Source organism: Anastrepha obliqua, chromosome 1 (assembly GCF_027943255.1).
Source record: "Anastrepha obliqua isolate idAnaObli1 chromosome 1, idAnaObli1_1.0, whole genome shotgun sequence".
Classification (NCBI taxonomy): domain Eukaryota; kingdom Metazoa; phylum Arthropoda; class Insecta; order Diptera; family Tephritidae; genus Anastrepha; species Anastrepha obliqua.
In genome coordinates, this window is record NC_072892.1 from 99,254,157 (window position 1) to 99,266,438 (window position 12,282).

The following is a 12,282-nucleotide window of genomic DNA, read 5'->3' on the forward strand; positions in this document are numbered from 1 at the left end:
AGTTCGTCAATTATAATAAGAGAAGTAATTTTACGTGTTTCGTCGATCATTTAAAAATTTAATTTTACGTACCTTCCGCTTGTACCTTTCCTGCACCACAGTTATACACAATACTGAGATTGAAGCAACGGTCGCAACGTGTTTCTTAAACAAAGGCAACACGTTGCTGCAACACGTTGCTTCAACGGTTGCCTCGTGTATATCCAGCTTAACGATCGATATTATGCAGATAATCAAGGAACAATCCGGACTCTTAAGAGGAATATCGTCCAGAGGTAGAGTCAGAAACTGTTAGCATGTTTTTGGCCGATTAAGTTGATAGAATACTCTGCTGTGAAACTGGCCAGGTCAAAGGAATTTGGCGATGTAATAGTAAGTTACATAAAAAAATGTATCTGTTCCCAATTCAGGCCCATTTGTGTTTGTCAAATAATATGAAAAACAGATATTTTAAATTTTTGGAGCGTATCCTAAACACCTACATAAATTGATGAGTACGGAGCCCATTTTTCTTAGTTGGATGACGAGAGTTTACCCGTTGGTTGCAACCTTAATAGGCTTTGGACGAGCTGTATCGATCTCAGCTACTTCAATGAAAAATTCTCGCCTTCTTAAAAGAAATATGTGTAGTCAGTATATTTAAAAAATAATGAAAATTGTAAGGGAAAGAAGAGCCGTAACAATATAGTGGAGAAAGTAGTGCCGATAAGTAGGTAATTTCCCTCTGACTTTGAACGTTTTGGACAATACTAAATAGTGCCTTCTCTTTTTTCCTTCTTAAGTATTAGTACGAATGTGAAAGCAAAAATAAAACTCGATGATTAGAAATAAAAATGCGACAGCAATAAAAAATTCTATTTCTCAGTAGACGCCATTTATATGTGGAGCAGGAACATTATTGTCCTGCGGTTCGATTCGTCGTCTTGCGCTGGATGATGATGATGTAGACGAGACGGCGGTGACAGTAACCTTTTCCGCCTCTATGCGGCCCGAGAGAAAAGTGGCCAAACGTTCCTGGAAAATGAAGAATTGAAACAAATATTTGAAAAACCAAAACTCGTTTTAAGAAACTAGTATCTATTACCAAATAGGCGTTACTGATGATTTGAAGGCTTCCATAAAACGCCAAGGCGCGCTTAATTAGAGATTCAGCTTCTTCTTTGGACATATTCTTAACTTTATCCAATTTTGTAATGCTAATAATGCGATTATTAAAGTAGATTATGTGATGAACGACCTCGGTGGTGGTGTGAGAGACTGTTCTGAAAATTGGCAATAAAGAGAGTGTGGCATACAGTTTAAGTGCTTGATAAAAGTGTTGATATTATTTCTTGAGTCAAAACAAATTAATACTTTGGTATGTTTGCAGCGATATGTGCGCTAAAATTCACCAGATGCACGAGGCGTCGCGCCGACTCACGTGTCAAGAGGACAATCAGTTGTTCCAAACTGATTGGTCGTGCCTGGTTCTCTGGCTCATCTTCACTGAGATACTCCCACAGATCTTTGGCTTTTTGTAGAGCCATTTTCGGGTCAGTTGCAATCTTAAAGCAAAAAACAAAAATTAATGAAAATTCGGTTAGATGTATTTTATAATTAAAAAAATATATACATACATATATATATGTACATTAGGGCGGGTCGATTTAAAAATCGCTCATTGCTCTGTGAAAATCGTATTATAGGGATCAAAATAAGAAATTTTGCCGAAGGAACCATACCTCTAAAACGAATTCTGATGTCCCCCAATTTTAAAATATCACCGTTTTTGGCCTTTACATGAAAAAATCAGCTAAATGGCTATGTTTTTTCTTTATTTTTATTTATTTATAATAATATCTATTTTTTCTCTTAAGAAATTTATTTAGTAAAAACATATGTAAATGGAAAAATTAATTTAAGTGAGTTATAGAAAAGAAACTAAAAAGTTCGACCCAAATTGGGGGACATCAAAATCCGTTTTAGAGGTATGGTTCCTTCAGCAAAGTTTCTTATTTTGATCCCTAGAATATGATTTTAACAGAGCAATGGGCGATTTTTTTGCCTCCCCACAAATCGACCCGGCCTAATGTACATATAGTAGTAAGTGGTCCACGCTATGCATTAAACTGGTAACCATACACATGTATGTATGTATGTATATTAAAATATTGAATAATTTTTATAAAACCAAGATATGAATAGGTTCCACATTTAGATTCTGAAAAATGTACTCGGAATCAAATGTTGTAATGCTCGTGTGTTTGGCTTCAAAAGTGTTAGTTCAGCATTAATCGTCGGAATGAATATAAACAATTCGATCCCACTCGAAATTGAAAAAAAAAAACTAAAAACACAAAAATGTTCAACGTTCGGCTTATTAAGCCCAATCGAAAGATTTTTATTTACAAGCTTTCTATTTGAATCCATTTGAATGGGGTTTGGGATTTCCGAGCATCTCAAAATTAAGAGAGGAGCGCACATCAGTCTCGATGTTTCTTCACAAATGAAGGGACCTATAGTTTTAAGCCGACTCCGAACGGTAGATGATTTTTAGGTAGAAGCTTTTTCATGGCAGAAATACACTGAGAGGTTTGCCATTGCCTGCTGAGGAGCGATCGCCATTAGAAATACTTTTTCTATCAATTGGTGTGTAGAGCCCGAGGTTTCGAATCTGAGCACTTCCGAATGGTGATCACGCACCAACCCATTCGGCTACGGCGGCTGAATATTTTGTAACAGTCTGATATTAAACGAGCTGATAAGACGATCTTTTCGTTCCCACCACAGTCGGTTCTGCGTAACCGGAACGACCCGGATTTATATCCGTCTAAGGACTGTCACTTCAGTAGCATTTCTCGTATATGTATGGGGAATATTTATGCTGCTACAACAAGGAGCTTTTCCTCCAACTTTTGTTGTTTGTTTTCAATTTGTCATGCAAATTGGTGTCTTAATGAGCAGCCGTTTTTATGAGACGTGTTTTCATTTCAGGTTGGTCAGTGCTACTGGGATATTTCATAATCAGAGCAGGTTTCGATCGTGATCATGAGACTTGAGACTTCTCGATTGTTGTCTCTGGGGCTAAGTCAAGCCCATAATCTAGCCTAAAACTCGAACACTCTGGACGATCTCGAAGCTAACATTCGAGCTGCGAATATCTCAGATGACGGAAAAATAAGCTGTACCTAGAACGCTCCATAGATAACTTTATAGTTTGAAGCCTGTTAGTGAAGCCGTGGGGGCAATTTGAATGATGTGCTATTCCATGCATAATAGCATAAATGTAACTTCAAAACAAAGCCATAATCAATTCGATGTCTCGCACCTTTGTTGTATATTTAAACACCTTTTCGTAATGTTCTTATCTGACCACTCTATTCATGAATTGCTTCGCTTTTATAGTGTTTGTTTATATACATATGTATATCATTTTTTTCATAGATTATTGACTAATGCCAGGCTATTGCGATCGAGTGCAACGCGAGCAACGTGTGAGCTCTACCGGTAGTTCAGAAAGGGAGATATACCCATTATTCGAAGAAAGAAGAGGCCGAAGTACGTTAGTGCGAAGTGCTTGAGATATTCAATGGGAAATACCACTAGATATTGGAATCGAAAGCTCAGTATTTTGTAGAATGTTCGAAGACCAGGAAAGGACCTCCTTGTGAAAAAGTTACCATATGTCTCGATGTCGAATGTAGACTCCGCCAAAACTATCGTGGCGACAGTTAGCAGAAAATACCAGTTGCCACATCTAGAAATAACGACAGTTGTAAGCATGTGCTTATAAGCAGAGAGAGGTGCATGCGCACAAAATAATCAGTCGTAAAAAGCGTGTGAATGTGTAAACGTAAAGTAAAGTGATTAAATACTGAATTTAAAGAAAGCAAGCAAGTTGTGTTGCCATGGTGACTTTTATTTAGCAGTCCAGTGATCGAACTCAGAGGAATTGTAGAGAGTCGTTTTATTCAATAAAAACGTAACGCTATTAAAGTTGTGTAAAATGACTTTGAAGAAGAGCTATTGACATCAAGGACTCCTAAAATTGTGCTTTTAATTTTAGTCCTTTATAAGCTTTGCAAGCAAGTGAACACTGTTACCTCGCATATCTCCTGCCATAAAATATGCACTCAGTCCACTTGCTGCTACCATTGACAGTTATGATTTCAATTTTGTCACATAGGTATATTAAAAATGCCAGCTATGAAGTCTAAAGCAGAATTTATCTTACCAACAGGAGACACAGTGTGAAGCTTGGACTGTTCGCGTTAACGATTCTGCTGCAAATTTAGGGATATTTGCATACTGATGACAGCGAATATCACAGAAGCTTCATCTGCAACGCTCCATGCGCATCGTCCATTATTCGAAACAGTGCTGGAAGTCCTTTTCTGTCAGCTGCTTCAGCATATGTGTCACTTCCTTTGTCATAGATTCAACAGGTTAGGTAGGTGAAAGTGGTAGTCGGTCTTTAAGCCAACTCACTTAAATCATTGCCGATCCATTCTAATACCCAACTAGAAGTTTAGCTGCTACTCCTCTTTAAATCATTTTGTTTTAAGTTCAAACCTATGGGTCTGGCTGAAACTTATATCCCTAAAGTCATCAGTATCATTCAAGAATAATGGACTAAAACTTTTAAACCTGCATGCCACGTTGAATAGTGACGAAGAAAATGTTTGACAGACATAATTCTTGCAGCTTCTGCAATAGTCGAAATGAGGTACATTCAATCACTGAGAATGTCGAGACAGTGGCCTTGTGATCAAAGTAACTAACAGACACAAGCACATTCCTTTTAATCATGTTTTCCTTAGAAAACCAATAAGAGGTGCACGACGCAAGATTTGGCGAATGAGGGGTAGTCTAATACTGGGGTGCTCTTTGCCTGGCTAACCTCTTTTGTTTACTTGGAAATCTCTTAAGGGGAGAGATACCTGTAAAATTTCGAAAAAAAAAATTGTTTCATAAAAAGTTAATATAATCCTTTAAGAATATGTCAAAAATTTTTAGAACGTAAATTTAAGTATTTCTTATATTATAGATCGTCAACCGTGACGACTCTATTCTTTGCGTTCGAACGCTGGGAGAAGTATAGTTACGTTGTATTCAAACTTTAGACGCGTTTTTCTCAAAACTATATTTTTCGAATTGGCGGACACGATAACTCGAAAAGTTATTGACCGATCTCCCTGAAATTTTGCACACATCTTTCTTATGATATTACTTTCTATGTGAATACAAAAAAATAATTGTTGCGAGGCAAAAATAGAAGGGAAATTCGTCCCAAAATTCATTGTTTTAAGCATTTTATTCCGCATTTAAATGATTAAAAAAAAAATTATAATATATTATTTCAATGTATAAATAAACTGTATGGCCATTTCGAAAAAATATATATTGTCTTCTTTATTTTAAATAATTTTAAAGAAAATCATGGAAAATATGGCCGTTTACAGGTAAGTTTCAGTAAGAGACAGATAGTGCTGAATGATTAAATGCATTGTATTGGTTTATTCTTAGATTTCACATTTCTAAGTCGATACAAAAATACAATTCTAATGCGAAGAAGGTTATTGCTATTCTCCGTTCTTTGCAGAGAGGAGAAATATAGTATTCAAAGAGAAGGTTTCATGCTAAATAGCCGGTACTTTCGAGCATAGGTTATCTAGAAAATTGGATTAATTGGATCTGCACATTTCTGTCTTTTCTCTATCACGTTTACAGGCGAAGCTTACTTTTTAAAGGTGGTATAACGAATTCAAAGAAAAAATATATATAAATTATAAAAAATTACAGAATGTTTTATATTATACTAACCAATTCTGCTGCATAGATAAGTATGTTAATTGCTTCCTTGCTTTGTTTTTTTAATGCTCGTGCTTCGGCTAGTGTGCGTTGAGTCAGACGACGTTTGAGCTTGCGTGAGAAACGTTGACCGTGATGAATCGCCTTGATGGCGCCCTTCTCATTCGCAGCGCCAGCATTGTTGTCATCATCAACTACAGCTAAAAAATATAAAAATATGAGATATTAATTTAGTTAGTATTGTGCAAATTAGTTGTTATTACATACAAAAATAAAAAAAAAACAGAGAGAGACAGAATATCTCTCCAAGTCGATATCACGTTCTATACATCAAGCTAATATTTGTATATTCTTTACTGCGAAAGCTTAAATTTCACTAAACATTTTTGGATTCGCCTCACTACATCTGCTCAAATCAGGTTTAAGAAGCTTATCAACCTACAGACATAATTCTTGAAACAAGTGACAACAGAAAGCGCATGAAATGAAATTAATAAAATGAGTTACATCTATAAACTTAATAATATAATACCAAGCATGATAACCTCGACATTTGGAAATCTAATAATGATTTTTCTAAAAACAATCATAAGTGCTTATTATGCATTATTAAATGTTTTTGTAACTTCGTTATCTTCTGCAGCAGCAGAAGCGCTTTTGTTTTCGTAATCAATTTTTTGAACCGCTGCATCATTCTAGTTACTCTCGTTTTTTCTTAAAAATAAAGCCTTTTGAATAACTCACCATCCACTTGATCTTGATCACCTGGTATCGGCACCAAGTATTTATCCACGAATTTGTCACCCACCGTAAAGGCTTCATCCAGTCGTTGTGCTGCGTAGGTGGTCAGTGGGCTCTCCAACACAGTGTTGCCGATATGTTTGACGGAGTCGGCGCGTTTAAGCACCGGCCGCACCAGATGATCGGACATGTACTCCTTTGTATTCCAATACATCTGTGGGGCGAAAGTACATATGTATATGTATAAAATTATATAATTAAAAATTATTATAGTTAGCAGTAAAGTTAAAGTACACCTCGCAAATTTTACGACTACACCCCTTTATTTCTGGTTTCGAAACAAAAAAAATTACTCTTTTTTTAAATTGTCAAAATTCTTTCAGTAAAAGTGCTATAACTCCCTCAATTTTGCTCTGATTGGACTGAAACTTTTACACAAAAGGGCCGGCCTTTCTAAGTATGCAAAAATCATGAAAATAGGTGGTAAAACAACAAAACTGTCAGCATTTTTCCAGTAAAAGTGCTTTAACTGCTTCAATTAAATAATTTTAATTATTTTATTTAAAAAAGTTCAGAAAATTTCGAAATTCTTAGTCCATTAGTATTGCAAGTCTAGCACGATGTTCAGAGCAATATGATTGCGTTGGTTAAAATGAACTCATAAAATTTACGAGGTACCCCTCTCTAGAGTCAATTGTATATTTACCATTTCAGGTGGCAGATATACTAATGGTATGCGCTGTTCCAACAAGTCCAAACTTTTGCACATAACGCCATCTAGTTGCTTTAGGGGCGCTTCGAAGAGTTTGACTGCAGGCTGCACTGATTCATAGGCGGCGAAGATGGTCGACTCGGCGGTTTCAAAGTACCAATTAAAGATACGGTTATTGTTTTTGACTTTACCGTATATAGTCTCGATGCGTTTAAAGCTCGTCTCTACCAATGGGATACTCACGATTCTGTCGAGGGATTCGAGATGTAGTTTGCTACCTGGTGCATTGGCTTTGGAAAAAATCGATATCGATAAGAAATTAGCTTAAGATGTTTTTGATTTTCTTTTCTTTATTCAAAACTAACCCATTTTAGAATTTTTTGTGTATTGTTGTCTGTTGTTGGTATAAATGAAAAAATTTCAAACAAATTGAATTTTAAACGCGCATTTTTCCACGATAGCTCAAAAATGAAACTGTATCTTTCTTTGCGAAGGCTAAAAGTCGACTGTTTGGTGTTGTGCTTGCAGTTTGCTGATATTTTATATGAACAAATATTTCCAATCACAGCTCAGCTTTGGAGCAGTGAAACTATTCAGTAATCTTTGAAGAATTGACCTTTAATGCCTGACAACGACGGCGTCTACATCGCAAAGCTGATAACACAGCGGCGCAAGGCACAACCGATAGGCTGATCATGTACACTCTCACATCACATAAGAGTAGGTATGTTTGTGTGGGTATACTGTTGTTATATACGATAGTAAATAATCACATGAAGACAATTTACTACATACAAACATACATACATACATACTCAGTGTATCTGCAGAGGACGCTTGTACGACATAAACTCAAAGTACACTTTGAATTGCGCTGAGAACCGGCATTTGATTAACTCATTTACTAAAAATAAACTATTTAACCCAAAATCATGAGTCAAATCTTCGACTTTGTGTGTACACAATGCATTTTTGATTAATAACACAGCTCGACAAAATTATTTTTTTATTTTTTCCTTATTTCAATGCATGAATAATGATATTTGAGGATGCTTGGTATTGAAAAACACCAAATTACCCATTCTTACTTTCAAAGTTCACCTTTTCCTGTTTTACATCCACAAGTAAGTTTTGAAGATTTTAATTGATTTTACGTGAATCAGGTGGTGGTATTTTTGCAAACCGTAGCAAATTACATATAATATTACTTGCAGAGTTCAGAGTAATGAATGTTTTTTAATCATTATTTTGGAATTAAAAAGACTTTGACGTCCAACAAAAAATTTTCTGATTGTAATTTGTAGTAGGTAGGGTAGGTAGGTGAAATGGTTGAAGTGCAGTCTGGCACTCCTCAAGTAGCACTGAAGCGCCTCCAACAGGCAGATATCTAAAACTAGCCAGAGCTGTTATAATGGAGAAGATTAATTGGACTTAGGTTGGCGCACTGTCCCAGGCTGTCGAAGAAAGGAGCTCCCAGTGACCTTAGTCGTCTAGCTGTCAAACCCGGCCATTTACAGAGAAAATGCTCTACAGTCTCCTTCTCTGAAAGGTCCCCACAGCTACTGCAATGGGGGTTAAATGGTAACCCTACATTTTCCGCGTGTGTGCCGATCGTCCAGTGACCGGTAAACACAGCTTCAAGTTTGGAAATTGAATGGGGAGGAGTCCAAAGAACTTTCTGTGTCCTACGTATATCGTATTGGGTTTTCGAAACAGCACATGAAGAAATGGAGCTCCATCTTTTCTGCGCTTTCTTGAGAGAATTTGTAGTAAAATTAAAACAAATCTATACAGGGTGAAGTCACTATAGCAGCAAGAATAGTTACTTGCATTTTGTTTTTGCAATTTGGTGTGTTGAATGTCAAAATTTCAATCAGAATGTTAACAAACAAAGCAACAATAAAAATGCAGGTATCTTTGACAAGCTCCAAAATAGAAAGAAAAGAAAAAAAAAAACAAATCAACTGCTCTAGTAACAACACCTTGTATATACTCGCCTTTACTAAAATCATTAAAAAATCAGTATTTTTCTTAGAATCTCGAAAAATGGCTCTGATTTCTAAAAAAGCAAACGTTGACAATGACAAAAAGAAAGAAAGAAACTAAAATTTGACATTTAGAAGACAGACTGATAAACCGTCTTAACAGGTGTAATATGTAATTGGTATTTTTCTCGCTTTGATGGAAGCTTCCAAAACAACATGGCTACCACAGCGTGGAATAACTGTAACTGTATCTACTGGAAACCCCTCTTCAGGTCAATTAATCGTGTAGGGATGCAGTATTCACTTTAATAGTAGAATGACAAGGCAGTCTAGAGAACGTCCCGCGTAGAGATTCATTCCCATGACGCACAGGTGCGTAGATGGCTTGAAAATATCAAAAGGTGGAGGAGCAGAGGGAGATTTCGATCCCAAAACATATACATCATTTGCCTGTATCTTGAGTAAGGTCCCAGACCACAGAGGCATTAAAGGGAAGGAGGAATCAGAGACGTTAATCGGAAAGCCTGCCTCTACCACACCGATAGGGTCCGACACTTTCTTCGCGATGCACACTTCAACCCTCTTAACCAGTTTTGACTGATCTAAGTTTAAGTTTATGTTGTGACTGGTCCTTCTATTGTATATCCGAGGATTCTACAATATAATAGTCAGGTTTAAGCATAGGCTTAGGTTGCTTAGAAGACAAATCAGGAAAATTTTAAAAATAATGAAATTTCAGAACACAAACATCCTAATCCTATGTAGCTTCTGCCGTCAGCCACGCCGTATAAATGTATACGAACTTTTCAACATCAATTAGTACATTAAAAAGATAAAAAAAAAATAAATAATTGGCGCGTACACTTCATTGACTGCCGCGGGGCAACCGCTATTAGAAAAATGTTTTTTATTAATTTTGGTTTCACCGAGATTCGAACCAACGTTCTCTCTGTGAATTCCGAATGGTAGACACGCACCAACCCATTCGGCTACGGCGGCCGCCGTACTATACTGAATAATAAAGTTTATGGTTTCATACCATATATGTAATTGTGTTTTTCTTATCGAGCCGCAAAACTTACTGAACAACCTAGTAAATGTTCTGAGTAGTATCTTCCATTATGTAAGTACTCCAATAATATTCGACATGCATACCTCGGACGTCATTGCCCCAATTGGAAATGTACGAAATCCATAATTTTTGGTGGAGTACGCGAGGAGGTCTAAATCGCGTCCGAAGCCAATCTATCGTTCTCATAGCAAACGATTATTAGTGTCAATGGTATCAAGTAGGCAAAAGGATGATTAAGCCTCAGTATAACTGGCGGATAATTTCGCTTCAAAAACGGAAGGGTTTTTGATATTTGCAGATTTGTTTGTTAGGTGTTTGACCGAGTTGCTCCTTCAATAAGCATCTTAATCTTTTTTCACAAATAGAGGGACCTATGTGACAGTCTCATGCCACCTCCGAACGGAAGATGGTTTTTTATGATGAGCTCTTTCACGACAGAAATATGTTACGAGCAGTAACGTGGTTCTTAGGAACTATCCATCCAACAGTAAAAAAATAAGCAACCACACTGTAAAACTTAGCATGGGTGTGCATCATGGAAGCATTGGATATAGCTGAAGGCGGTGGTAAATATAATTATAGAAATGAAACACCAAATAATAGAAAATAATTTTTTTAATTGCGCTCGCCCCTTGGCAGGCAATGGCAAACTTTCGAGTGTATTTCTGCTACGAAAAAGCTCCTCATAAAAAACAGCTGCCCTGAAAGCTGTTAGATTGGTTAGAGGCACTGCGGAAATAACACCAATAGGTAATAAATGTTGGGGAATTCGCTTTGGGCTTATGCAAAGCAAAGTTCTTACTGTGAAGTTTCAAAAACATTATAAACGTCTCAAGAAATTAACTGAGAATGCTAATAAGCTCGAGATAAGACCGACTGACTCATTATTAGCCGTGCGATTCGCCGCCAGAGATTTTGTTCTAGTAATTTTTGGAACGATAACATTGGCTTCTGGAGGAGATGACTATCATATATCCGTTCACAATGTGTAGTTCATTACCGATTCGTGTATTTATGTAACCAACAGTGGAGAGAATAACACATGGGCGAAAAGTCTCGGGCCTAACACATAGTTTTCGCTAGTTTTATTGCATTCACTTTTTCAGTTAGTACTAACCTTACAAAGGTACCTGTTAAAGTTTCATGATATTCTGTACATTAGTTCGTGAGTTATTGTGCTTAGAGTTACGCTACTTTTGTTACTTTCAAAACAATGGATCAAAAATAATTTCGTGTTTTAATTTTACACTGCTTCTTAATAGGAAAGAATACCATTCAAACGAAGCAATGGCTTGAAAAGTATTATGGGGACTCCGCTCCATCAGAAACAACAATAAAACGATGGTGTGCTGACTTCAAATGTGGTCGAAGAGACACCGATGATGCACAACGCCGTGGACGTCCGAATGGGGCGTTAACACCAGAAAACATCAGAAAAATCCACAAAATCATTTTGAATGATCGAAAAGAGAAGTTGTATTAGTAGCTGTCATCTTAAAGATATCAAAAGAACGTGCTTGCTTTATATTGCATGAACATTTGGCTATGAGATACCCACTGTTCCAAGTGAGTGCCGCGTTTGCTTACTATTGACCAAAAACCAAAATCGTGTTGATGATTCTGAGCAATGGCAAACCTACCAATACATCCGCCGCATTCGCCAGATTTGGCTCCTATTCGATTAGTGGTTGTTCACAGACCTAAAAAAAATGCTTGCCGGTGAGAAATTTCTCTGGAATGAAGAGGTTATCGCTGAAACTGAGAACTATTTTGAGGCAATATCCGCGATATTAGGCGATATCAGTAAATTTGACAGAAACAGCTGACTTCCTGACGTAATAATCTTACATTTGTGTTAATTGTCATATTTTTATTAAGGAGCGAATTTCATCACAACGTCGTACTCTTTCTTGTTTATTCAATTCTTACGTCAAAGCCAAAAGTACTCTCACGGATGATCTATAATTTTTATGTAACCCTTA

At 36.7% G+C, this 12,282-nt stretch overlaps 1 protein-coding gene across 1 annotated transcript; it reads right to left on the minus strand.

The window, feature by feature from the left end:
* Positions 1 to 608: 608 nt before the first annotated feature.
* On the minus strand, positions 609 to 7,769 carry LOC129253202 (lipid storage droplets surface-binding protein 1). The gene is made up of 7 exons (XM_054891482.1): positions 7,609 to 7,769; positions 7,238 to 7,533; positions 6,535 to 6,745; positions 5,803 to 5,990; positions 1,354 to 1,544; positions 1,085 to 1,262; positions 609 to 1,014 (listed from the first exon to the last, which is right to left on the minus strand). The coding sequence occupies exons 1-7, from the start codon at positions 7,610 to 7,612 to the stop codon at positions 862 to 864; spliced, it is 1,221 nt and encodes a 406-aa protein (XP_054747457.1). The 5' UTR covers positions 7,613 to 7,769; the 3' UTR covers positions 609 to 861.
* Positions 7,770 to 12,282: the final 4,513 nt, after the last annotated feature.